Source organism: Hirundo rustica, chromosome 21 (genome assembly GCF_015227805.2).
Source record: "Hirundo rustica isolate bHirRus1 chromosome 21, bHirRus1.pri.v3, whole genome shotgun sequence".
NCBI lineage: Eukaryota > Metazoa > Chordata > Aves > Passeriformes > Hirundinidae > Hirundo > Hirundo rustica.
This window is the reverse complement of record NC_053470.1, coordinates 2045124-2072713: the sequence shown is the minus strand read 5'-3', so window position 1 is coordinate 2072713 and position 27590 is coordinate 2045124. Positions and strand designations below refer to the sequence as shown.

At 59.3% G+C, this 27590-nt stretch overlaps 1 protein-coding gene across 1 annotated transcript; it reads left to right on the top strand.

Moving 5' to 3' along the window:
- The first annotated feature begins 279 nt into the window (after window positions 1–279).
- Window positions 280–27474, top strand: LOC120762077 (actin-binding protein WASF3-like). The gene is given in 10 exon segments (XM_040084096.2): window positions 280–324; window positions 10689–10836; window positions 12941–13075; window positions 13192–13345; window positions 14796–14913; window positions 15106–15281; window positions 15717–15977; window positions 17396–17501; window positions 17503–17773; window positions 18536–27474. Coding segments are annotated over 9 exon segments (1512 nt in total). The 5' UTR covers window positions 280–324; window positions 10689–10703; the 3' UTR covers window positions 18694–27474.
- The last annotated feature ends 116 nt before the right edge of the window (window positions 27475–27590 follow it).

The following is a 27590-nucleotide window of genomic DNA, read 5'->3' as shown; positions in this document are numbered from 1 at the left end:
GGATGCTCCAGACCCGCGGCTCACGGCCGGAGAGCCGCGGGGAATCTGGCATTTATTAGAAGTTGTGAGGGCGGCTCCGGGGGTGCCGCGGCCGCTCGGGGAGCCCCGGGCGGGCGGTGCGGGGCGGAGCGGGGCGGGGGCGGTGCGGGGGCACATGCGCCGTGCGCGCACTGCGGAGCGGAGCGGAGCGGAGCGGGCAGCGCCAGCGGAGCGGGGCGCGGGGCGCGGGCAGCGGCGGCGGCGGCGGCCGCAGCCCCGCACGGCCCCGCACGGCCCCGCACGGCCCCGCCGAGGCAGGGCCCGGCCCCCCCCGACCCGGCGGAGGTGAGCGCAGGGGATGCGGGAATGACGCGGCGCAGGGAAATTGGGGGGGTCCCTGTGCCCCCAGGGGTGAGCGCGCATGGGGGGACATCCCTTGGAGGGGCGTTGGGGGCTTTGCAGCATTTTTGTGGGGGTCTCCCTTATCTTTTCATCTTTTTTTTTGGCCGGGGGGGGGGGGGGGGCATCGTTGCGTGGAGGGGATCCCCCACCGCTCTGCATCCTGGCGTGGGGGGTGGCTGATCCTCTGCTGCTTTACATCTTTCCGGCGGGGGGTGGCTTTCTCCATCCCTTTGCATCCTTTCGGGGGGATCCTCCATTCCTTTTCACCCTTTCCGGGGGGGGTCTTCCGTCCCTTCTCCTCCTCGCGGAGGGGTGCGGGGGGGGGGGGGGGATGGCCGCTCTGCATCCCCGTTTTGCTGCATCCCCCCCAGCCTTGCAGCCGAGCCCGGGGGCGGGGGGCTGTCCTCCATCCCTTCGCATCCCTGCTTTGGGTTCCATCCCTGCGAGGGGGGGGGGGTCCCTCCGCGTCGCAGCTATCCACGGCCGGGGGAGGGGGGGGGGGTGGAACCCTGCGGGTTTTGCACCTTTCCCGGAGGGGAGGGGAGGGAGGGGAGGGGGTCGGGCTGCTCTCATGGCCGGGATGGGGAGGAGGGATCCCGGCAGCGCTTGGCACGTTCGCACCGCGGTGCTCCGGGCCTCTCTGCACCCTTGCGCTGGGGAGGGGGGCTGTGCGCCGTCCCTCGGCATTCCTGCGTGGAGAGGGAGGGGGCCAGGCTGCTCTGCACCCTCGCGTGGGGGCGGGGGTGGGGGCGGGGGGCTTCGCCTGTCATCCTCGCCACGCTGGGGAGGGAGGATCCTTCCTCTTGACATCACCGCGGGGGATAAACCGGGCCCACGGCTGCCTGTGCACCCACAGCCAGCGCAGAGCAGGGCTCATCACTGGGGAGCTGGGGGGGTCCGGGGGGCTCTGCAGGCCGGTGCGAGGCTGGGGACGCAGAGGGGACAGCGCTGAGCAGGGCACAACCTGGTGTCACCTGTCACGCGTGGGCCCACACTCCCCATCCTGGTGCCCTCCCAGGGATTTGGGGCGCCGCTGGGTTCAGAGCCCCCTGGGTGACCCCTCCCAGGCCGGGTCACCCCCATGGGCAGAGCCTCAGGTGGTCCCAGAGCCCCTCGGAGGTGCCGAGCCTGGGCCTCCACGCTCAGTGATTCAGCTACTTGCAGGGAGCTTTAATTGTATCGCCTCGAACTCGAGTCCTTGCTGCCTCGTGGCGCGATGGAACACCCGCGCATCGGGCTGGTTTTAGCGGAGCCAGCGGCCGGACACGCTGCCGGAGGAGAGGAGCGCAGCCCCGGGCTGTGCGGGCTGCTCGGGAGCGGCAGCATTAATAATTCATCTCCCAAACTTCGGCGTGCCAAGGCACACCCCTCACGCTGCGGCTCGTCGCCTGGCTTTTAAAGAGGTTGCTGGCATCGTTTTCTCGTTTAAAAATTTTGGTGTTTCGGCGGTGTTTGAGTGTCTCGGTAGCTGCCGGGGTGACGGGTTGCGGAGCTCGGTGAGGAGGGCAGGGTGATGGCAGCATCGGCACAGCCCTGGCAGGTAGAGGGTTAACGTGCACCGGGCTGCGCGGTCGCAAACGCGGAGCAGGAGAAGGAAGGGCTCTTCCCCAGAACGCTGTGATGCAGCTCAGACCCCAAATGTCCGCTCCTTTTGCCGGGAGCTGAAGCCCGCGGTGAGAACTGGAGATGAAGCACATCTTGCTTTGAGCTGTCGTCTCCCTTGGCCCAGTTCTGAACCAAAGATGCTCATCCTCCATTTTATGGCGGATGACAAATCAGCCGCCGATGCCAAGATCTTGACAAGTTACGAACAACAGCCCTCGAGCCAGAAGTGTTAAGGAATAAAAAAACCGAAGCAAGAACGGTTTGGGTTTTTTTTTTTCTTTTTCTTTTTTTTTTCCCCCTCCTTTTTCAAAGCTGCTCATCCAAAAAGACACCCTCCTCGCTGCACCCCGCGGGCGAGAGCCGCGGCATTCCGCACGTCTCTGAGCAGCCAGGCTGCAGCCAGCTCCAGGCTGGGATGTGCCGCCCCTTGCCCACACCCGCCCGGAGTTTTGTAGGGTGGGCTTCCAGCACTGACGGGAAAACCCACGGGTGGGAGCCGGCTGGGAGAGCTCTGCTCCTCGGCTGGAGATGCCAATCCCGCGGCTGTTCCCAAAGGCAGCGGCGGCAGCGCTTTTCCAGAAATCCCCTCGCTGCTGGCCGAGGGTTTCCCCGGTTTATCAAAGCGCCTTCTATAGCGGGGAGAAAAAGGCCGGTTTGTTCGGCAGCGTCCCGCACAAGCCGGCGGCGGGCGAGGGAGATCCTTCTGGTAATGAGCTGGGCACAAAAAGGGGGGGGAAAAAAGCTGTCATTGAAGGTTTTCCTTTGGTGATAGAGTCATTAAAAACAACACATGATTCCTGGGCCGGCGGGGATCTTCTGCAGCCAAAGCAGAGCTGAGATCCGTGCCGTGTTCCCACAGCCCCTGACTCCTCTGAAGATGAAGGCAGTGCCGCTGCTCCCGGGCGTTCCTGGCACAGGAACCGGCCGTGGAGCAGCCGTGGGGTGATGGAGGAGGCTCCTGCACAGTTCCAACCACATCTTTCCCCCTCCAGCATTAGGATATGGGGATGGATGTCCTTTTTTTTTTTTTTGCATGGATTTTGCACGGATATGGACTTTCTGATCTCTATCCGTGGCAGAGACAGAGCCAAGGGGTGAATGGGAAGGACCTGGAGAAGCGGCCCTCAGCTCCATGCCTGCCCCGTGCCAGGGGACACTGGGGGCTCCCCGTTTCTGAGAAATCCAACAACAGAACCCAAACTCCGTGTTAACTAAACCCCAAGGAAAGCTACTGCCTGAAAATCCCCTTGCCAGAGATGGGGCTGCTCAGCCTGGAGAAGAGAAGGTTCTGGAGAGATCTTGGAGCCCATTGCAGTACCTCAAGGGGGTTTATCAAAAGGAAGGAAAGACTTTTTACAGGTGGAAATAGCAATAGGTCAGTGGGGATTGGTTTTGAACCAAAAGAGGAGAGATTTGGATTAAAAGTTAGGAAGAAATTCTTGGCTATGAGGGTGTTGAGGCCCTGGCACAGGGTGCCCAGAGCAGCTGTGGCTGCCCCTGGATCCCTGGCAGTGCCCAAGGCCAGGCTGGGAAGGGCTTGGAACAGCCTGGGGTAGTGGAAGGGGGTGGAATGGGATGAGTTTTAAGGTCCCTTCCAACCCAAACCCTCCTGTGATTCTGTGGTTGACAGAATTTGCTCTCACCTACTCTAAAAGAAACATCGTTCAGATAAAGCCCCTCCAGGAGGATGTTTGCTCTAAACCAGGCTCACAGCAGGGCGAGGGTTCCGTCCTGACCCCGGGGTAACGAGGCAGGTGCTTTGTTTTCATCCTCCAAGCCGGGCTGGTGCTGGGGTTTAGGGACACTTCAGTTCCTGCAGCGGAAACATTTCACAGTGGGAATGGGGTGAGAAAAAAAACCCCAACCCAACCGCCAGCGGCGGCATTCGCCGCTAGAGCTCCCGAGGAGCATTTTTAGCCCTGGTTTGAGGCTGTGTCGGGCTTTGCTGCGCGCTGCTCGCTCCCGGGGCTGGCAGGGGAGAGGCGGGCAGCGCTGCCCGCTGGGACACAGGGCACGGCTCCAGCCCGGCCAGGGAGCCACGGCCGGCCCGGCACAGCCTTGGCAGGAGGGCCTGGCCCTTCCCCAACCCCACCCAAATCTGTTCCCGGCCGGCAGCAAAGGTCCCTCTGCGCCCCGCGGGGCCGGGACCTCTCCCCTCGTTTCACGGCGAGCTCACAGCCTTCAGCTCCCCAGGCTGATATCCCGGGCGTGGGGGACAAAAACACCATCCACACCCCGGGGTTTTGCACCCGCTGCTTTGCTGACCCTGCAGCGGGGCCGGGATCCTTTCCAGGGCCCCGGACCCTCTGTAAAGCCGGGCTCCTTTGGGATGCAGAGGTCTCAAGAGAGGGGCAGGCAGTGGCATCGCTTCTCCCACGCCCACCAGCCCTCAGTGCCGCCCTGACAATTTACCCTGGCTGAGGTCCCGCCCTCCTCTGCTTTATTTTGAGCCGGGGGAACGCTTGGGATCCAGCCGGGTTTTAATTTATTTAATGAACCTTTGGACGGCAGCTCCGGAGCGCTGCTCACCTTCGCGGGGAGCGCTGACGTTTGTCCTGCCGGGTGCTCTCGGCCTCTCGGGCTGGCGACAGATGAAGAGGTGGTGGCAGATGCATTTTGTAAATTAGAGCCACGGGTCCGTGCGGCGCGGCTCCCGCTCCATTTTGTGGGAGGTAAATAACTCAGCAGGTCTGGCCCGGCTCTCCCAGGCAGGTTTTCCCTGCACCACAAAGAGCTGCCTGCACGGTTTTTCCTGCCTGAATTTCTCCGGAGACAAAAAAAACCCCTTCAGCCCCTGTAGGCTACCGGCTCTGCTCTCCCGTGGCCCATAGGAAAGCAGGAGTTCAGGGCCACCCGAGCCAGGGGTTCTCCCCCAACCATGAGGTGGCTGCTGGTGGCCTCTGTGTCCTCTGCAGGTTTGTCCTGTTGCTCTCCGAGCCGTCCCACGCTGGTTTGCACCGCGCTGCGACAGAGCTCCGCAAATCCACACCTCGAGGACCTGCTGCTTTCACACCCAGCTCCTATTTCTGTCTGCTCAGAGCATCGCACACCCCCAGATCCTTCCCAGCCCTCTCCTGTGCCAGATCCACCCTGCCAAATCCACGGGACGGGCTCCTTCAGGCACCTACAAGCCCCATGAGTGTCGGCTCTGCCTCTTGTCCTTTCCCTGACTTCAGATTCAGAGGTTTTGCTGCTCCTTTCACAATTTTGGGACTGCTTTGTGCTTCCCTCCTGCTCCCAGCCCTTCCTCACCTCTCCCACCTCTCCATCCCAAGCATTCTGCGCCAAACCCTGGTCCTGAGCAGCCACCGTGAGACCTGGCACTTCTTGTTTGTTTAATATTTGCTTATAATTTTTTTTTTTTTCAAGGTTAATAGATTTTTCAATGTATCTCTTGTTTTTTTCACTACTCTGCCTCCTGGAATCTGACCAAAGATTTGCTGCCTTGCAAAAATCTCTGGTTCCTGGCAGTGGGTGCTCCTCAGGGCTCAGGAGGATCCTGGGAAGCCCAAATCGGGAAAGAGCTTCGACTGCAAGGGCTGAGCAAACAAACTGCCCCAAAGCTTGGCCTAGAACTGAGCTTAGTGCAGGGCTGAGCTCAACTCCCAGGCTCGAGGCGTTTGCTTCACCGCACACTTCACCCAAATCCGAGCTCGGGGTTTTTCCCGGTGGTCTGACACAGAGTGAAGGAGGTTTCCCTCATTCCTGCTGCTCCATGCACCCCCCAATTCCATCAGAAATCTCGGAGCTGCCTGGATGTGCAGCCTGGACATCCTTCCCACCAGTGCTGCTCATCTCTTCCGTGCCTCCTCTCCCACGCCAGGTTTCTCCTGCAGGGAACACCCAGGAAAAACGAACCCCAAAATTGTTTTCTGCTCCAGCACAGCCCAGTGAAAGAAGGTGGGAGCCAGGACACTTCTCCCTCCTCTCTCATGTGACATGGAGCAGGGCTCCAGGGCTGCAGGTGCTGAGACCTGACCAACCCAAAAATCTGCCACGGGAATTATCCAGCGCCAGAGCAATCTGTGGCCACCAGCCTGTCCCCTCCTTGCAGGGCCACCCAGAGCTCAGCTGGTCCTTCGGGCCACTTTGGCTCTGCCTGCAGGGCTCTGAATCACAGCCCAGCGGGAGAGGGTGGGTTTGGGGACAGGGAGGGGCTGAGGGCATGTGAAAAGCTCTGACAGAGAATGTGAGGAGGGATGGCTGGACACAAAACTCCTTTTTTTGGACCCTCTTACAAGGTGAGAGCTGCTTTTCTGCCCTGGTGGACCCCAAGGGTCTAAACTGCCAGATGTTGGTGGCTGCTGAGGTGAAGGGTAACATCTGGAAGGAGCCAGCTGGAGGGGTCACCCTGCAAATCTCATCCCCAGCCTGGTCTGCAGGGACCGGGGCAGCCCAGAACTCCCAGGGGCCGCTGCTCGGTGCTGCCAGCATCTCTGGGTTCGGGATGCTGCTGGCAGTTTGTTCCTTGGGGGAAATCAGCATCTCAGGGCACAACAAACAGCTCCCTTGTGTCTCGTGTCCTCCCCTGCCTCAGCTCGGATGTGACTCCCTTCCCAGCTCCAGCACTGGGTTTGGGAAGCAGCTGGCAAGTTGGTGAGTGCCTCCCAGAACAAGGTTTAGAGCTGTTGGCTCTTTCCAGTTCAGGGAAAAGCTGAGTGATGGGAGAATCCCCACAGTGCACCTGGAACATGAACCAGCCCCTGGCTGGTCCCATTTCTCCTGCCTTCACCCTCCAAGAAATTCCTGCTGAGCTCCTGGCTCCCATTTTCCTCCTCCTGCATCCTGACACCACCTCCCACTGAGGGCTCCAGGCTTCCACTCAGGAGACAGCGAAATCCCAGAGGTTTTAGTCCATGTAAATGATCCTAGAGCCTGCACCCAGACAACCCCTGCCCTTGGGAGCCTGAGGAAAAAGATTTTGCCACCCCAAATCAGCCCCTTGAAGTCTTGGGAATGGCCTGGAATGCCAGCAGGAGCAGGAGCAGCGCTGGGCACAGCTCAGCAGCCCTCTCTGAGGCTCTGGCCAGGCCGTCAGTGCTCGGGGTTTGTGTGCAGCCCCTTGGTGGGTGTGAGCAAGAGGACAGAAATGAAACTGGCCTCTCTGGAGCCGCGTGCAGCCCATCCCCACCCGGAGACCTGCTGTCCCATGGGTCAGGAGAGGCCTAGAGGTGGCAGGTTTTAGGGGAGCCGTCGGGATTTCACGGCTCAAGTCAGAGGTTTGGCGCTGTTGGTGCAGCAGGTTGAGAGAGCCCTTGACAGGGAGGAGCTGTCCAGGGGTTCTGATCCCTGTGCCCCATTACTGGGGGGATTGGAAGCAGCTTCTCCTGTGGTTTGATCAAACTTGCCTTTACACGCTGTCCTTGCATAAAAATGTGCCCAACTCCTCTTTGCCTCCTGCTGCTGCAGGCTCTGAGTCTCGTTTGGCCCCTTTGGGGTGAGATTAAAGGGATTTTCCTCCTCCAGGGATGCCCTCCCGCAGCACAGTCTCAAATGCTGCCATCACACCCCTCACCCCCTCTCTGCCTCTCTTCCAAACTGTCCCTGCTGGGAAGTTTCAAACCACAAATCCCTTTTTTTTTCTCCCCCTTCATTCTGCTCCAAGTCCCCGAGGGGGCTGTGGGCTCAGGTGGCCCCGATTCCCCCCGGGTCCCCGTGCAGGGACAAAAAGCCCCGGGTGCCCGTGGCTGTGTCCCATGGCCCAGAGGGACGCTGAGAATGGCTCTTTGTTCCCTGTTTCTAATTGCTGGGCCCCGGCAGCTCGTTAAGGGCTCTGCCCTGTGCCCCGCAGTCCCTGCAGCCCTGGGATGTGCCAGGGCTCAGCCTCCGAGCGCAGATTTCGGGCTGACACATAAAACCAGCTCGGGGTGAAGCTGCCAGCGTTGCTCGGCTCTTTGCACAGCCTGGGGGGCTCGGGGGTGCCCAGAAAGGGGGCAGAGCAGACACCCAGAGCCTCCCCGGCAAAGGCTGGCACAGAGGAGCAAACAGCTGGCAGGAATCTCGGGTTTCGGGAGGCAGGGACAACACCCCATCCGTGAGCCGTGACTCTGGGAAGCACCGCAGTTTGCTCTGAGCCCGGAGCACCGCACGGCCCCGCGGAGGGTTCGGGACCCGGGTTCTCCCCGTGGCACCCCGAGTGCCCCGGGCAGAGCCCAGCCCTGGGGAAAGGCTTCGGGCTCCTTCACGGGGGGAGCTTCGATTTGCATTTGAAAACAGCGGAGGAGCTGCTGCTGCTGCTGCTGGGAGCACTGGCCGGGCGCTATCAATGGGAAACTGTTCCCTCTAACGCTCCCGGGGCCAAAAAATGTGAACTCTGCAGATCGCTGGCTCCGCTGTCGGCACCCGGCGGCTCCGCTCCCGGCCATTCACGGGAGCCGCTTTTCCTTCGCTGCCAAAATCCTGGGAAATTTGGGGCGGGCAGGGAGTGCTCGGGATGTGAAATGCGGAGATTCTTCGGGGAGTGCTCGGGATGTGAAATGGGGAGACCCTTAGGGGAGTGCTCGGGTGTGAAATGGGGAGACCCTTAGGGGAGTGCTCGGGATGTGAAATGGGAGATTCTGCTCTCTGGGAATGCTGCTGGGGCTCTCTGGTCCTTATCAGCCCCAGCCAAAGGTTTGCCTTTGCTTCGGGAGCTGAGCCGAGCCCGGTGGAACCTCAGACCCCCTTGTGTGAGACTGTGGGGTCGCTGCCTGGCCCTGTCCCGGTCCCAGGGGCTGTGTCCATGTCCCAGTCCTAATCCCAGTGTCCGTGTCCCAGTCCCAATCCCAGTGTCCATGTCTCTGTCCCAGGGTCTGTGTCCCTGTCCCAGTGTCTCTGTCCCAGTCCCAGTGTCTGTGTCCCAATCCCAGTGTCAGTGTCCCAGTCCCAATCCCAGTGTCAGTGTCCCATTCCCAATCCCAGTGTCTGTGTCCCAATCCCAGTGTCTGTGTCCCAGTCCCAGTGTCTGTGTCCCAGTCCCAGTGTCTGTGTCCCAGTCCCAGTGTCTGTGTCCCAATCCCAGTGTCTGTGTCTGTGTCTGTGTCTGTGTCTGTGTCTGTGTCTGTGTCTGTGTCTGTGTCCCAGTCCCAGTCCCAATCCCAGTGTCTGTGTCTGTGTCCCAGTCCCAGTCCCAGTCCCAATCCCAGTCCCAGTGTCTGTGTCCCAATCCCAGTGTCTGTGTCCCATTCCCAGTGTCTGTGTCCCAATCCCAGTGTCTGTGTCCCAGTCCCAGTGTCTGTGTCCCAGTCCCAGTGTCTGTGTCCCAATCCCAGTGTCTCTGTCCCAATCCCAGTGTCTCTGTCCCAGTCCCAGTGTCTGTGTCCCATTCCCAGTGTCTGTGTCCCAATCCCAGTGTCTGTGTCCCAGTCCCAGTGTCTGTGTCCCAGTCCCAGTGTCTGTGTCCCAATCCCAGTGTCCCAGTCCCAGTCCCAATGTCTGTGTCCCAGTCCCAGTGTCTCTGTCCCAATCCCAGTGTCTCTGTCCCAGTCCCAGTGTCTGTGTCCCATTCCCAGCAGACATCCCTGTGGATAATAAATGCTCCTTTTCCGCCTCTTTTCCCAGCCTGTTTTCCCACCATCCACCCTTCACACCAGCGGCGTACCCTGTCCCCAGCACCCCACACCCCGTGGCACCCGTCCTTCGCCCTTCCCTGCAGCTCCCGTGGGTGCCCAGTGGGGATGAGCCTTTGGGTGTGGGCACCTCCCTGCACCTCCTTAAACCCTGCAGAAAATCAACCATCCCCACGTCAGGGGGGGACAGGGGAGCAGGGGGCACCCAGGGATGCCGCGGGGGCACCCAAAATGCTGTGGGGACACACACAGAGGCTGTGGGGGCACCCAAAATGCTGTGGGGACACACACAGAGGCTGTGGGGGCACCCAAAATGCTGTGGGGACACACACAAGAGCTGTGGGGGCACCCAGAAATGCTGTGGAGGCACACACAGGAGCTGTGGGGGTACACACAGGTGCAATGGGAGCACCCAGAAATGCTGTGGGGGCACCCAGAAATGCTGTGGGGATACCCAAAAGTGTTGTGGGGGCACCCAGGGATGCTGTGGGGGTGCCCAGGGATGCTGTGGGGGCACACACAGGAGCTGTGGGGGCACACAGAAATGCTGTGGGGACACCCAAAATGCTGTGGGGGCACACACAGCAGCTGTGGGGGCACCCAAAATTATGTGGAGACATACACAGGAGTTATGGGGGCACCCAGGGATGCCGTGGGGACACCCAAAATGCTGTGGGGACACACACAGGAGTTATGGGGGCACCCAGGGATGCCGTGGGGCCATGCAGGGAACCGGGATGAGCTGGCCACCACAGCAGCTTGTCTCAGCGCAGCGTGTGCACAAATAAAACCCCGGAGAGCCTGCAGCGAGCTGGAAATAATGGCATTACAGGCGCTTCCTTGCTTCTCTTTGGGCTGGATGAGGCTTTTCGGGGCCGGCTGAAGGGCTGCAGCGCAGCGGGAGTTTGCTCCCGGGTCGAGCACAGCTCTGGGAAGGGAGTGGGAAAGGACAGGGTGGCACAAGGTAGGGACAAAGCCCTCACCCCCACCCTGGCGCCCGCGTGCTCGCCAGAGCATCCCCCGCTCGGAAAACCCTGCTGCACCCGTCCTGCCGCGCCCCGGGGAGAGAGCTGAGCGAGCGTGGGGGGGAACAGGCCGAAAGTTTCTCGTGCGTTTTCATTTATTTTCTTCTTTCTCCTTTTTTTCCCGGGAGAGGCGTGAGGGCTCGCCATGCCGCTGGTGAAGAGGAACATCGAGCCCCGGCACCTGTGCCGCGGGGCCCTTCCCGATGGGGTGACCAGTGAGCTGGAGTGTGTCACCAACAGCACGCTGGCTGCCATCATCAAGCAGCTGGGCAGCCTCAGTAAGTCCTGGCGCGGCGACCCCGGTGTGGGGCGGCACTGGGGTGGCACTGGGATGGCACTGGGATGGATTGGGATGGCACTGGGATGGCACTGGGATGGATTGGGATGGATTGGGATGGATTGGGATGGCACTGGGATGGATTGGGATGGATTGGGATGGCACTGGGACGGATTGGGATGGCGCTGGGATGGATTGGGATGGATTGGGATGGATTGGGATGGATTGGGATGGATTGGGATGGATTGGGATGGCACTGGGATGGATTGGGATGGCACTGGGATGGATTGGGATGGATTGGGATGGCTTGGGATGGCACTGGGATGGATTGGGATGGCACTGACATGGCACTGGATGCCAGAGTCGCTCCCATCAGCTCCAAACACACAGAAACAGGGGTTGTGTGAGAGCTGTGTGGGCTGCAGCCACCCCTAATTCAGGGGGAATTGAAAACAGGAGGGTGCTCAGGGCTGAGCTCAAAATGGGGCCTTGGTGACGTCTTGAGACACATTTTCCTCTCACCGCCGGTCTGTGCAGTGGGGGACACAGAGCCTTCAGGAGCCCCAGAAATAGGGAGGTCAGGTGAAGATTTAAAACACTCCACGCCATCCTTTTTAAAGGTGGAGCTTTTTGAGGAAGAGAGGTCCCTATCAAAGGTCCAAATCCTCAGCTGGCTTCCTGCCCTGGGATTGATCTCAGCAGAAAAGGGGCAGATGAGAGCACTGCAAATGCCGGTGTGGAAGTTTAATGGGGGCAACGTATTTCATGCTGAATATCCACTTGAAATAGAGAGAGAAGCTATTTTACACACCTCCAGAAGTAGATTCTGCTCTAAAATACTCCCAAAGAAATAAAACCAGGATTTAGGGAGCAGCTGGAAATGCAGTGGCTCACACGAGCAGCACCCCACCTCTGCTCAGGCTTCCTAGTCCAGGGGAAAAGGGAATCAAAGGTGACCGAGCTCGTGAATGCCCTGGTGGGGTTTTAAAAGTGATCCCTCTGTTCCTGGGAACTGTTCGGGGTTGGATGAAACTGTGAGGATCTGGGGTGATGGGATAGGGTGGGATGGGGTGGGATGGGATGGGATTGGGATGGGATGGGATGGGATAGGGTGGGATGGGGTGGGATGGGATGGGATGGGATGGATGGGATGGGATGGGGTGGGATGGGATGGGGATGGGATGGGATGGGATGGGATGGGATGGGATGGGATGGGATGGGATGGGATGGGGTGGGATAGATGGGATGGGATGGATGGGATGGGATGGGGTGGGATGGGATGGGGATGGGATGGGATGGAGGGGATGGGGATGGGATGGGATGGGATGGGATGGGATGGATGGGATGGGATGGGATGGGATGGGATGGATGGGATGGGATGGGATGGGATGGGATGGGATGGATGGGATGGGATGGGATGGGATGGGATGGGATGGGATGGGCTGGGATGGGATGGGATGGGATGGGCTGGGGTGGGATGGGATGGGATGGGATGGGATGGGATGGGATGGGATCCATGGGATGGGATGGGATGGGATGGGATGGGATGGGATCCATGGGATGGGATGGGATGGGATGGGATGGGATGGGATCCATGGGATGGGATGGGATGGATGCTGTAGCCTACAGGTGTCGACAGTGCTCTGCTAGACACCTCACTCAGCTCCATTATAGGAATAACCCTAATCCTAAATAAATAAGCTGTGGCAGGGATGCCCTGAGAGAAGTAGGAAAAGTCCTGATAAAGTGAACCAAATTGCAGATCCTCTCTGCTGTGGCGCTGTCCCCACTGCCCTGCTCTTGGTTTCTACCAGGGCTGAATTTCCCCGTTGTGTGACGCTCCTTTCCCTGCCCGACATGTCCTGATGGATCCAAGAGCTCTTTGGGGCACCGTGAATGCTCTGTGCTCCCGTGGGTGCTGCTCTCATTGGAAAGGGGGTGCTCCTTTGTGCTCCCCCGCCTCCCTGCAGCACTTTGGGAGAGGATGAGGCTCGGCTCCCAGAAATCGAGGCACCCCACGGAGCCGTGGGGCGGGTGGTGGCCCAGGGGGCGGGCTGAGCAGGGCCAGCCGCCCGCTGCGGTGACAGGCGCGGTGTCCCCACCAGGCAGGCACGCGGAGGACATCTTCGGGGAGCTGTTCAACGAAGCCAACAGCTTCTACATGCGGATGAACTCGCTGCAGGAGAGGGTGGACCTGCTGGTCATCAAGGTGACGCAGCTGGACTCCACCGTGGAGGAAGGTGAGGGGCCGCTTCGGGGTGATGCCCAGACGCGCCCTCGGGACCGCGCCCCCGCCACGCCTCGCTCGGCGGGCTGAGGCCACCCCTGCATCCCTTGTCCTTGCTGTGCCCCCCAGTTTCGCTGCAGGACATCAACATGAGGAAAGCCTTCAAGAGCTCCACGGTGCAGAACCAGCAGGTGGTGTCCCGCAACTCCATCCCCAACCCGGTGATGGAGATGTACCAGCGCTGCGACAAACCCCCGCCGCTCAACATCCTCACACCCTACAGGTACGGGGCCCTGCAGGTACGGGACCCTACAGTTATGGGACCCTACAGGTACGGGGTCCTGGAGGTATGAGACCCTACATGTACAGGGCCCTGCAGGTACGGGGCCCTGCAGTTACAGGACCCTATAGGTATGGGACCCTACAAGTACGGGACCCTACAGATATGGGACCCTACAGGTATGGGACCTTATAGGTATGGGACCCTACAGGTATGGGGTCCTGGAGGTATGGGACCCTACAGGTATGAGACTCTACAGATATAGGACCCTACAGGTATGGGACCCTATAGGTATGGGACCCTACAGGTACAGGACCCTATAGGTATGGGACCCTACAGATACAGGACCCTATAGGTATGGGACCCTACAGATATGGGACCCTACAGATACGGGACCTATAGGTATGGGACCCTACAGATATGGGACCCTACAGATATGGGACCCTACAGATATGGGACCCTATAGGTATGGGACCCTATAGGTATGGGACCCTACAGATATGGGACCCTACAGATATGGGACCCTATAGTTATGGGACCCTACAGATATGGGACCCTACAGGTACAGGACCCTACAGATATGGGACCTTATAGGTATGGGACCCTATAGGTACGGGGCCCCGGCTCCCTGGGGCTCCCAGGGGGCCCTTCCCATGAGAAGGATCAGGTGTACCCTCCATCTGCAGCTGATTTCTCCAGCTGCTGTGCTGCTGTGGGTTTCTTATCTTCTTTTCTTCTCTTAGAGCTGGGATTAATGCACGGGAGATGCAGTTTCCGTGTTTGGACTCGGGTGTTTATTAATTCTTATCTATGGCACAGTCTCACGAGTTGTGAGCTCTAGCTAACAAGGTAGAAAATGGCTCTGTCTTTATCTCTTTCCAAGGCCTTTTAAGCACAAATTGTCCAATTATGAGATGACACCTAAATTATTTTTACTTTTAGCCAAATAACCAACCACCATGTGGACTTTTTCATCCAATTATAATGCACCACCCAAACCCATGAAGAAGAAGGTGAAAGAAGAACTTAACCTACACCCTAAATCCTCCATCTTGGTTTATATATATTACTGTGTTCTAAACCCTTAAACTTTAAGTTTTTCACCCTGTGCTGTCACACACTTCTATTCAAACCACGCACCCACAATCCCAGTGCTGTCACTCCATTTTGGAAGCTGTTCCACGGCCTCACGTCCATGCAGTGCTTGCTCAGGGGTCAGTGCCTGCTGGAACAGGAAGCCTGAAATTCTCAGCACCCAGGGTTCCAAGATGCTGCCACCCCCCTGGCACGGGGTGCTTGGAATCCACGCCCTGCAGGTGGTGACCACTGTGTTGGATGTGTTTGCGCTGGGGCAGCAGCTCGAGGTTGTGGTCACACCAAAGCCCTTGGGAAGGGGAACAGAGGGTCTTCTCCTGTGGCTGGTGACCTTCTGTGCCCCTTTCCCAACCCCCAGGGATGACAAGAAGGACGGCCTCAAATTCTACACCGACCCCTCCTACTTCTTCAACTTGTGGAAGGAGAAGATGCTGCAGGCGACAGAAGACAAGAGGAAGGAGAAGCGCAGGCAGAAGGTGGGTGGGGGCAGCTGGGCGACAAGGGGCTGGAGCTGGGGGTGCTGGGGGCAACCACCTCCTGGTGCGTCCTCCGTGCTCTCCTCCCCTGCACCGGCTGCATCTCACAGGGCTGGGTGATGCTCCCCAGGGCCTGCTCCTGGTGCGGAGGAGCCAGGCTGGAGGTGGAGCCATGACTTTGTGCTCCCGCAGGAGCAGCGGCTGGTGGAGGACTCCACCCGGGAGGTGAAGAAAGTGAGGAAAGCCCGCAACCGGCGCCTGGAGTGGAACATGATGGCGTATGATAAAGAGTTCCGGCCGGATAACAGGTTCTCACCATCCCCCTATCACATGGCGTCATCGGAAGGATCACTGTCCCCAGATAATAGGCAGGTTCTACCTCCTACACCTTCAGCTCACGGCTCTCCTTTGCTTTGCTCTTCCTCTCCGTCGTTGCGGGGGACGTGCTGCCCACAGCGGGGTCGGGGTGCTCAGCCGTAGGCCTGGGGTAGCTTCATGGATAGCTGGTGTCCCCAGGGTGTCACCCTGGTCCTCAGGGAGCCTTGGCACCGGGATAAAACCTTGGCATCGGGATAAAACCTTGGCATCGGGATAAAACCGGAGCGCTTTCCGTTTTGCAGCTATGTGAAGAGAGTGCTTCAGCTCTGTCGTGTCCTCCTCCCCTCTGCTCTCACTCCGCTGTCTCGTACATCGCTGTTTCCGCGGCCTTTCCTTGTTTTGCTGTCTGAACCCCAAAACGCTCCCACTCCCTCGCCCCCGGGCGCGTACGGGAGTACGACAGCGGGGTTTTTCCCGTGCTGCAGATCCTACGCCTCGGACGCCGCCGACCACTCCTACCCGGCCAGCCCCAACCACCCGGCGCAGCTGCTGGCCCCGGCGGCGCACCTGGCCGCGGCGGAGCACAAGGAGGGGGTGCTGGCGGCCACCAACCCCCCGGAGCACGTGTTCCGGCCGGCCGCGGGCAGCCGGCAGAACAGCCTGACCCGCCTGCAGCAGCCCCACGCGCCGCCGCCCGCCGAGGCCGTCCTCAACGGGCCCAGACCCCACCTCGTCAAGGATTACGGGTAAAGCTTCGGCCAGCTCGCTGCTGGAGGGGCGTCCGGGGGAAGGGAGGCTCGGTGGGGGTCTGAGCCCCCGTTTCTGGGCGGATGGAGCAGGGGGGAATCTTCCCTTGATATCCAGTCTAAACCTCCTCTGCAGATTTCACGGTCCCAAACTGCCGGTGAGAATCGAGGCCAAATCAGTCAGGAGCGCTTTTGGGGGAACGTCACCCCGGATAAAGGGGCAGGGCGGATGGAGGGTTTTCCACTGGGGTGGTGCCTGCTCTGACCCATAGCCCAGGCCACCTGCAGCCCCCCGGCACCATCCTGACCCCGGGACAGAGCTTTTGTTGGGGTTCAGAGCAAACCAAGCCAGAGCAGAGCCAGCTGGGTGCTGGGACGGGTGCTGGGATGGATGATGGGTACTGGGATGGATAATGGGTGCTGGGATGGGTGCTGCCATGGATGATGAGTGCTGGGATGGATGATGGGTGCTGCCATGGATGATGGATGCTGGGATGGGTGATGGGTGCTGGGATGGGTGATGGGTGCTGGGATGTGTGCTGCCATGGATGATGGATGCTGGGATGGGTGATGTGTGCTGGGATGGGTGATGTGTGCTGGGATGGGTGATGGGTGCTGGGATTCGTGCTGCCATGGATGATGGATGCTGGGATGGGTGATGGGTGCTGGGATGGATGATGGGTGCTGGGATGTGTGCTGCCATGGATGGTGGGTGCTGGGATGGGTGATGGGTGCTGGGATGTGTGCTGCCATGGATGGTGGGTGCTGGGATGGGTGATGGTGCCATCCTGGCTCTGGCAGCCAGGAGGGCCAGATGTGCCCTAGAGGACATCAAGCCCAACATCACCAGCCAGGCAAGGTGGGAGATCGTCCCGCTCTGATCCTCACCTTGAATATTTGGGGCAGTTTTGGGCACCACGATATAAAAAGTCTTTGAGATACTAGAGAGTGTCCAAAGGAGGCTGTGAAGGTGGTGAAGGGTGTTGAGGAGAAGCCGTGTGAGGAGTGCTTAAGGGAGAAGAGGAGACTGAAGGGAGGCATTGCAGCCCACAAATTCTTGAGGGGAAGCGGAGGGGCAGATGCTGATCACTTCTCTGCGGTGACCAGCAGCAGGACCCCAGGGAACGGCCTGAAGCTGTGTCAGAGGAGTTTTAGGTTGGATATCAGGAAAAGATCTTTCCCTCAGAGGCTCGCGGGGCACTGAGCAGGCTCCCAGGGAACGGTGACAGCACCAAACCCGCCAGAGCCCCAGGAGCGTTTGGACCAAACTCCCAGGGATGCACAGGGTGGGATCGCTCGGGACGGCCCCGTGCAGGGCCCGGGGTCGGCCCGGATGATCCCCGTGGGTCCGTCCTGACTCGGCCCGTCCCCCCTCTCCGCCGTTCTCGCGGCTCTGACCCCCGCGCCCCCCGTTGCAGCCCGCAGCCCGTGCCCATGGCCGAGTACTTCGTGCCGCCGGCCCCACCGCCGCCGCCGCCCGTCATCCCTTCGGCGCAGACCGCCTTCGACAGCCCCATCTCGGCTCCCCCCCGCGCCGGCCCCCGCCTCGGCAGCAGCCCCGTCCTACGCCCCGTCGCCGCCCCCGGCGCCCCCCGGGCCCTACTCCGCCTCCCCGCCGCAGAGCGGCCCCATGGGGCCCCCGGTGGCTCCGCCGCCGCCGCCGCCCGGGCCCCCGGCCGTGTCCGCATCGCCGGCGCACTCCGCATCGCCGCCCGCGCCGGAGCCGCGGAAGCCGCAGATCCCGCTGATGCCCATGAGCGACGCCCGGAGCGACCTGCTGGCAGCCATCCGCAGGGGTGAGGGAGCGCGGGGAGAGGGAGAGCCGGAGCTGCGGGAGACGGAGGCACCCAGGGCGGGATGAGCGCTCGGGGGCCGGGTGGTGGGTGAGGATGGTGGGAATGAATGCGGTGTAGAGGTGGGGGATCCGCGGTTGGAGGCGGGATGAAGCGCCGTGGATCGCCGGCGGCTCTCAGGTGCGTGGCTTCCTCCCAGGCTGGAGCGCTCCGAGGTCTCTCATGTTTCCCTTCCCTGCAAATCTCCAGGTCAAGCGGTAAATTGAACCTTCCGGAAGGTTCAATATCTTCAGGCTGAGTGGAAGCAGAGGAGGAGATTTATTCTGTGATACAGCTTTGTAATTGTGCAAATTCATAAAATCCTAGAATGGGCTGGGTTGGAAGCTTAAAGCTCATTCCACCCCCTGCCATGAGCAGGGACACTTTCCGCTATCCCAGGTTGCTCCAAGTCCCATCCACCCTGGCCTTGGGCACTGCCAGGGATCCAGGGGCATCCACAGCTGCTCTGGGCACCCTGTGCCAGGGCCTGCCCATCCTCACAGGGAAGAATCTCTTCCTGACATCCAACCTGAGCCTACTCTCTGTCAGTTTACAGCCATCCCCTCTTGCCCTGCCAATCCTACCCCGTTATCCCATATAACTTTGTCATCACCAGGGCAGCAGTGGGCGCTTCCCTCTTATCCCAGCCAATGCTTTATAACCAGGGGAGGGGTGCTGCACATTGGGTGCACTCCCCCTAAAACCTCCCCCCGCCTTTTCCTGTAGGAATCCAACTCCGGAAAGTCCAGGAGCAGTGGGAACAAGAGGCCAAAAAAGAGCCCGTGGGCAACGACGTGGCGACCATCCTGTCGCGCCGGATCGCGGTGGAGTACAGCGAGTCCGACGACGACTCCGAGCTGGACGATAACGAGTGGTCGGACTGAGGGGCCCCGGGCCGGGCTGGGCTGGCTCGGAGCTCCCGGCTCCGTTCCAGGTGTGTATAGGCACCTTCCCCAACGTCGCCGCCGGCGGGCGCGGGGGGTCCCGCCCGCTCAGGAGCTTTGCTTTTACACCGTGTCCAAAACCCTTCGGGCAGCAGCAGCAGCAGCAGCACTGGTAGGATACGCCTCGGAGGCAGTGAGACCAGAAATTAGCAGCACCTTCACAGTTAATGACCTCCAAAATTCTCTGAAGGCAGGTTAATAAGATTACTCCAGATTTACACCTGGAGCAAGGCCGGAGAGTGGCGCTGAGTGTGCAGAGAGGAGGGAGCCCCAGAGGCAGCAGTGCTTTTCCAGCTAAATGTTAATTGCGATAACAAGAAGCTCCTGGAGAAGAAGCCTTGTTTGCACGGCTGGTGCCACCAGGGGAGCGCGGGGTGGCCCTGTGGGCTCGGGGACACTCTGCTGCTGGCGGTTTTGGGGTCAGGCAGCTCCAAGGGGCAGGAGCCCCCTTCCCTACAGAGCAGCACTCCATGTTTAGTAGCGGTCACACCGTTGTGTTGTTGCTCCGTGGACAATCGTGGAATGCTCTGGGTTGGAAGGCGCCATCCAGTCCAGCTAGAGCTGGGACACCTTCCACTAGAGCAGGTGGCACGGGCAGCCCAGGGTGCTGGTGACCTTAGGCTGTATCCACCCTCGGAGCTGGTTTTCTAGGAGCAGAGGGGGAAGGCGAGGCTGGCAGGGAGACACAGCCTTGTCTGGGCTGGTCCCAGGAGAGGTGTCCAGGGAGATTCCCCAAGCCCAGCTCTCCCTGGCCTTAGCGTGACACCCTTTCAGTGTTATTTGAGAAAAAGTGAATCAGGCAATCTGCTGCTTTCAGGTAAACTCTCAGCGTGCACTTTGCAGCCCCACAAACTGTGCCTGTGCAGCTGAGACCAGCTCAGACCCAGGCGCTGATTCCCCCTGCCTGATCCTGCTCCGTCCCCTGTCCCACGTTCGGACACTGATGGAGGTGCTGGGTAACCAGGCTTTTATTTCAGCACTGAAAATACCCATCAAAACAGAGCGTGACCCGTGGAAGTCTTTCCACTGAGCTACAAAGGGAGGAGGCACAGAGGAAGGCAGAGCAAAGGGGTGTGAAATACTGGAAATACCACGGGCAGGTGTGAAAACCTGCAGAGAGCTGGGAGAGGTTCCCCACCTGTGGAAAACAGGCCAGGACCAGCTGTGGCTTGGGCAGTGGGATGGTCCCAAACCCACCCTTGTGCTCCCCCGTACCACGAGTCCCTGGATGGGGAAAGCCTGAGCTCTGTGCCCAATTCCCTGCCTCCCCCAGTATCCCTGAAGGAGATGGTTACTTCAGCAGTGCTTTGACTCTGGAGAAGCAGCCAGACCTGTAAAAGAGGTGGGAGGCTATGGCTGAGACCCAAACGCTGATCCTTACATTCGCAAAATCCCAAAATGGTTTGGGATAAAGAGCGGCTCATTCCAACCCCCGGCTGAGGGCAGGGACCCCTTCCACTAGGCCAGGTTGCCAATTTCCTGGGAAATGCTGGTGTTGAGCAATGTCCCAAACATCTGCTCATTTGCCCCCAGTGACCGACCCCTCATGGCCAGATGTGGTGAATCCTCTGCCCAGCTGCTGGGAAATGCCCCCCAGGAGCTCTCCCTGCTCCTGAGTGGCACAAAATGATCTCCTGTCCCTTGGGTGTGACACCTTCCACACCTCCACAGCCGGGCTGGGAGCCGTGGCGCCGAGCGGGCTTGAGCAGGGGCGCAGAATGGATTTGGGGATGTGGGAGAGGGCAAGGCAGGAAGCAGCAGAAGGACAGGATACATGGAATAACTCATCTGCAAAACCCCAGGAGCAGCAGGGACCAGAGGGGGCAGGGACACACCGTGCCCTGCAGGTGGCCAGGAAATTCCTGGTGCTCGCTGAGAGCTCTTGATTCTGATGTTGACCCTCTGAGGTGCAGGGAAAGGGCTGCAAGAGCTTTTTACAGAGAGCCCCTGCGATGGCCAGGACCTGCTTTTCTCGGGAGGGCAGCTGCTGTTTGGCCTGGAGCAGGTTCAGAAGGAAGCTGTGTAAAAATTCAGGGCAACGCTTAAGGTGGTGTTTCTGGTGGAGCGTCCTTAATGCAGATGCAATCACAAAACCGTTTGTAAGTGCAGGGAAATTTGGTTTATTCAGGTAATTTAGGAGGAGCAGTAACCTTTTGTGAGAGAGAGAAAATAGCAGGGGCTGGAGGAGCTGCTCTTACCTGTTGCAGAGGGCGAGGGGCTGCAGAGTCACTGTGAGACCCAGCAGAGCTGAGGAGTCCCTGGGAAAAAGGGCTCAGGGACACCGAGGGCTGGCTCATCCCTTGGCTCCGTGACTGTCCCAGTTCTGCGGAGCTGAGCCAGTCCTGGTGGGAGCTGGAGAGCTGCCCAGTGCCCCTAAAAGCTCGGCTCCCTTCTTGTCATGCACCAGTTGCTTTGTGTGTGTGTCACGTGGGGCCGTGGTAACTGGGGCAGGGCTCCACGGGCGTGTGGCAGTGTCCCTGGGCCCTGTCACTGCCCTGTCACCCCACAGCACCTGTGCTGGGGCTGGCAGCTGCCAGGAGGGGACCCTAAAGGGTGTTCAGGTCACCCAGGCCTTGCCTGCCCTGTGCTCAGGCCACATCTGCAGAGCAGGTACGCAGCTGGCAGCCCCAGGGGGGCAGGAAGGGCTCACCCCCGTTCCCTCACGTCTTTGCGTCCTTGCACCGTGTCCCCACGGGCATCCCAGCACGTGGTCACCCACCCTGTTCCGCCGAAGGAAATCCCCCGATGACACAAGCCTGGGGCCAGCCAGCAGCAGCGTGCCCTCCCAGCGCTGCCATCCGTCACCATCCTCCTCCTCCGGGGACCAGAACCGCCTGGAAACCCCTCAGCTGTCTCGGTAGCAGGGGTGGGATTCCCCCGTCCTCATCCCAGAGAGGTGTCTGGTGGAGCAGGAACCTCAGGGTGGGCTTGGACACCCATTTCTGCTCTGACCGTGGCTCTCCCAGCCCCTCCCCAAAACACCACAAGGCAGGGATCATCCAGGTGGGAAGAGACCTCCAGGACCTCCAGAGCCGGAGCGTTAATGCCACACGGCGGCACTGAGAGCCCCAATCCCCCGAGAGCCCTTCCATCCCCAGTGCCTTCCCCTGAGGGACTCGGCCACGCCGGGCCACCTCCATTTGAGGCAGGTTCACCTGGATTTTGCTCGGGTGACCTTTGAAGTGACACCAATTCCTCGGCTGCTCCGGGCTGGAGCCGCTGGGTTGTGCCACGCTAATTAACGCTGTCTGTGTGCCCCACATGCTGCACGCTCTCTGTTTGGTACATACGTGCCTCTTCCTGTAGGTTCTCCCCAAAGTAGGCCACGCCGTGTTACACAACCCGAAACGCTCAAATCCTCACGCGGGCTGGTATAAAAGTGAATATTTGAATATTTCATCTGGCTCGGCAGACGTTAAAAAACGCAATCCAGGTCACAGATGATTGAATTTCTCCTCTCTCAAGAGTCCCAGAATTGGGCTGAGGAGATTCTCCTCTACATTGAGGTATCGTGTTCCCTGCTAAAATATAGCAGTGGCATTTCATTGCCAGGGGATGATCACAGAGTGCCAAACACTTAATGAGCCCAACCGATCTCCAGAGAGTCCCTTTTCCCATTTTATCTGCTTCTCCCTGCTTGCCAATTTAAGGGCATAGATTAAAAATAATAAACACGGCCGTCAGCGGCGCAGGGAGGAAACATCCAGTGTCCATACAGATGGATTGGGCTGGAGCCAGTGGAACAGCAAATGAACCATTGTGGTTCTCCTTGGAGATACTGATGGAAGGCTGTGATCCTTGAGGTCCATCAGGAACCTCTTGGAGGTCCCAGGCTGATCTGAAAAGGGCCTTTCCAGGGCGCGCTGTGCCCGTGGGGAAGGCTCAGCAGGTGTGACGGCTGCTCCTGCTCGGGTTGCTGGGGGCTGGTGGAAGTCCTGCAGTGCTCACTCCTGGCACCGCGCTCCGTGTCCCCCGGGCTCAGAGCGACCGCTGGGGCTGGCTGGTGGCTCTTAAAGGATCAGTGGCCTGAAGGAAGGCTGGATTGGGCAATTTCTAATTAATTTCCCACCCGGGGAAGGGACTGAGAGAGGAGCAATCACCCCATCCCACCAGAGCTCCTGCTTCTGCAGCTGTTTCATCTTGGGAAGGTTTTACTCCAGTGACAAACTTCAGGCTGAGCTTGGCTTCTTCAGAGAGCTCTTTCCACAGAAGAGCCCTCAAATTCCCCACCCCCCCGGCCACTTTTCCATCTCTCTCTCCCTTTCCAGACACCCAACAGCCTGCACAGAAGCTTTGCAGACTCCCCCGAGCCTGAATTAACCCCTTTAATGCCGGGTGGAAGTTTTGCTTGGAGGGAGGCAGGTTGTAGCACTGGAGGTGGCATTTTTGGAGGGCGCGTTCCAGAGGTCCCCATCTGGCAGGAACTCGGCGCCACTTCCTTGTGGATGGGCCAGGGGGTGGCCATGGGAAGCACTGCCCATGATGGGAGGCTGGCAAGGGGAGCACAGGCTGTTCCTTTCACTGAGATTCCTGCTTTTCCTGTAGTAGTAGTTATTTAGGGGTAAGGTTTTCTCAGCTGGAATGTCACTTTACAGGTTAAAAAAGAAAAAAAAAATATAAAATAAAATAAAAGTAAGGGCAAGGAGTCTGTCCTGAGGAGTTTACAGTCTACAGCAAAGACCACGTAACCTGCACTGCACTTTAGAAGCCTCAGATGCCCACTCCCCCGTTCATTTCCCCTCGGCTGGGCGGCAGCACCTTGAGGACTGTCGTCCCTTCCCTCGGTGACCCCCGAGCAGCACCACAGCCGCTGGTGACAGCACCGCGGCTCTCCTGCCCCTCGCCCCCCACGCAGAAGTGCCTGAGCCACGTCCAGGAGAGCCAAGCCAGGCTGGGTTTGTCCCTGCAGGGCTCCCTGTGCCCTCTGGCAGCCCCCACGCCAGCTGTGCTCCGTGGGATGAGCACGGGCGGGGTGGGAGCGGTGCTGGGAGCCCCCCTGCAGCCACCCGGCCACCCGCAATCCCTGTGGCAGCCTCTGGAAAACATCCTCTTCCAGACACCTAAAACCCACACCTGGGCTTCGAAGCAGTTCAGTCTTTTTGAGGATCGGAGGGGTTTGGTTTTCTGTGCGAGTCTGATTGCTCCCAGGTTCTCCAGGCTCCTCTCTCTCACGCTCCCCCTTCTCTGGGTGAGAAATGTGCCTGTGTTTTGCTAGCCGAGGGAATAAATGAGCCAAACCTCCGTCGTTAGGAGCTGCAGGGAGGAGGTGCTTGCCCCAAAGCCTCGGGGCTGTGCCCAGGGGCAGGGTGGGACAATGGGATGTCCCCAAGGGAGGACGCGGTGGTGGCAGTGCCACCAGGCAGAGCAGAGCCTGCAGCAGGGCCGGTGCTGAGGGAAACCCCCAGGCAAGAGCTGCATGGAAATGTCCCCCGAAGGCAGAGCTGATGAGACATTACCCAAATCGGTGTCTGAGACACCGACAGGACCCTGCTGGCGCTTCACCCTCCCCTGGGCATCTCCCGGCAGGGATCCTCTAACCCCTCCCTCTTCCCAGGAGCAGGATTAAACCTCTCGCTGGTTCTTGTGAGCCCAAATGTGTGTGACAGGAGCCTTTCCCTGCACACTTTTCCCCCTGTGGAAATTCCCGGGGGAGTTTTCAGCTCAGTGGTAACCCCAGCACTCGGTTCTGTCCGAGGCTGGGAGCGCGGAGAGGAGGAAATGAGGCAGGAGGAAACCAGCCCAGCGTTTTAGGTTGGTTGTGCTCACGTCAGCCTGAGCAGGAGAAACCTCAGCCAGGTCAAACCCTGAGCAAAGCCACGGAGGGCAGCGAGGGGAATCGATCTGCGTTCGGGGTCAGCGTGGGATCCAGCTGCGGCAGGAAGGAGCTGAGGCAGGTCCCAGGGGAAGCTTTCTGCAGGTGAGGATGGAGGAACCGGGGTCAGAGAGGCTCTGCCCTGGGAGGCTCCTCACCTTGTGTGCAGCCAGGGAGCGGTGGAGGTGCCCACAGGGCATTTCTGGCACGTTTGTCATTCCCCCGATGCCCTCCCTGGGGTCTGTCCCGGTGGGTGACAGCCCCAAAGCATCCCTCAGCCGCTTTTGCACCCCCTTGGTTTTGGTGTTGATTCTCAAATAGAAGAAAGATAAAATGTGCTGAGAGGGAAAGGGTGTTGACCCACAGCTGTTTCTGCTGGATTTCAACAGTCAAAAGGCAGCAGCTCCTCTGGACCATTCATGATCCACAGACTGCAGTGAGTAAACCATGAAGGTGGACAGTTTAAAATTTGCCCTTTGATTCGGGGTAGCTCAGTTGAGAAATCTAAAAATAAAAAAAAATTTTAAAAACCACATAAATCTAAAAATAAGCAAACAAACAAAACAAGAAAAAGCCAGGAAACTAAAAAGCAAACAAACAACTCACACGTGATTTCCAGGAGGATAAATTAATTGTTCCCTTTCCTTCCCTCAGCCCTCGAGGGAAGGTCAGACACAGCAACGCTTCCCAGTCAATCAGCCACAGAATGAAGCAGGTGCCGCTTCCAAAAACCCCAGGGAAGCGGAGTTTAAGGAAAAGCAATAATCACAGCACCCCCAGTGCAGCGAGGAGAGGGGCTCATGCCACTACAGGAGGTGCTTTTTTATTCCCTGGAGGCCCCTCCCCAGCTCAAGGGTTTCAAATCCCATCGATTTTCACCTCTTGCTGGTGCTGGTGCAATCCTGATGCCTCAGCTGGGATCGCTGACTCCGTGGAAAATCTCTTCTTGCCATGGAAAAGCCACAAAAGCCTTGTGTTAAAAAGGGAGAGGGCTTGGAGCCGGGGGCAGTCCTGTGATGCCCGTGGAGAGCTGGTGGTCTCCTGCTGGCAGCAGGAGCGGCTTTGGCAGAGCCCTGCCCGGTCCCCAAAAATCACAGCGGTGAGCATCAACGCCCCCCGCGCTGCTCCCCCTCCAAATTCCACTTTACACTGAGGTGTTTCTGCTCTGTCTGTAGTTCTGGCCACTTTTCCACACATGGGGCTGCTCTTCCTGGTGTTGTTTTTTTTTTTTTTTTTTGGTCTCAGGTCAGAGCAGATCAGGTGAAGAAAGGAAACCACAGAGTCCCAGAACTGTTTGGGTTTGCAGTCTGGTTTCCACCTTCCATGAGACCAGCTTGCCCCAAGTCCCACCCAACCTGCTCAAGTCCCCACAAATTAACAAAACCCTTTCCCTCAAAATGCATTTCCAGCACCTCCTGGGGCTGATGGCTTCTCACCTCCACAGACCTTCTTAATTTTGGGGCTGCCCGACTTGTTGTGGGGATCTGCAGCAGGGTGTGAGTTCGGGGTGATGCTGAGCTGCGCTGGCACCTTCCTCCCCTCTGCTTTCAGCTGTGCCCCGTCCCAGAGAGGGCTTGGATCCGGAATTCCTGCTGGGAACAGCCCGGGGCCAGGGCAGCTCCTGATGACACAAAGTGCCTTTCCCGGAGGGAGCCTCCCGGGGCGGGTGGTGCTGCTGTGCTGGCAACGGGCACAGCTCACCTGGGCTGGAAACCTGGAGCTGCCCAGACCCCACGGGATTTCCTGGGATCCCCTGGGATCCTCTGGGGTCCCTCCTCCCGCTTAGGGAGCGGCTTCCGCTCCGGTCGTGGCCGACCCAGGGAGAGCTGCTGCGGCAGGCTGGAGGTGTGGGAGCGGTGCCCAGGGGACACGGGAGGTGTGGGGAGGGGACGGAGCCTGTCACCACTGTGCTGAGGGACAAAGGCATCACACACACGTGCTGTGGGTTGCTGCTGTCATGGGGCAAGCGTTCAGGAGAGCCTTCCTCCTCCTCCTCCTCCTTCTCCTGCTGCTGCTGCTGCTGTCCCAGCCCAGGGCTGCAGGGACAATGCCAGGAGCCATCTCAGTCCGGCTTTCCATCCTCCTTCGAGCCAGCAGGGGCACTGACACCTCTGGGCGAGGCCAGGTGCTGCAGCAGAGTTATTTTGGAGGGAATTGAAGGCAGCTGAGGATCGTTCCCTGTGCCCTGCAGATCAAGGCACCTCGGACCCCCAAACCCCTCCAGAATCTGAGCTCAGGAGACCTCCTGGAGCACGGGGGCACCAACCCTCCCAAAACACAGCACCGGTGAGCAGCCGGCTCCAGATGAGCGCTTTAAAAGCAGTTTTGCCCCCCTTTTGGCACCACCTGATCACACACCGAGCCCGGAGCCAGGAACTGGGCTGCTCTTTGTGGAGCAGGGCTCCAGCTCTGCGGGGCTGGCACAGAGGGGGACAGGAACACCTCGGCATCAGCGGGGCTGCCCCAATGCTCCTGCAGAAGGCTCGGGTTTTAAACCACAGCAGGAGGATGACTCCATCTCCTCAGACAGGCGCCTTCCCAAGGGAGACTCACCCGCTGCAGGTCGCTCCGAAGCCGAGGCAGGGAAGGAGACGTTCGCTGCCTGCTGGGCTCCGTGGCCGTGTGCACTTAGTCAGTAGGCGTGAGTAGATGTTGCTGCCCGTATCTATCTCCCCTACCCAGTTGCTACGTGTGAACAAGTGTATTTCTCCCCAGTGTTGTGGGTTCTGCCTGTGGTGACACGAGGACGGACAGGTAGGGATGGTGTCGAGCTTCCCTCCGTACAGGGCAGAGAGGAAACCCGGATGGACCCGAGGCAACCGCTTGTGACTACATTTGGTCAAGAAATGTCATCTGAACCCCTAAACTGTTGACACTTTATGCATGTGCTAATTGAATTTAAAAGAAGAAAAAAGGAAAGAGAAAGGAAAAAAAAAAAAAAAAAGGAAAAAAAATTAATAAAGATTTTAAGAGGTTACAGTAGGTTTGGGTTTTGGCTTTTTGTTGGCTTGTCCTCTGCTGGGAG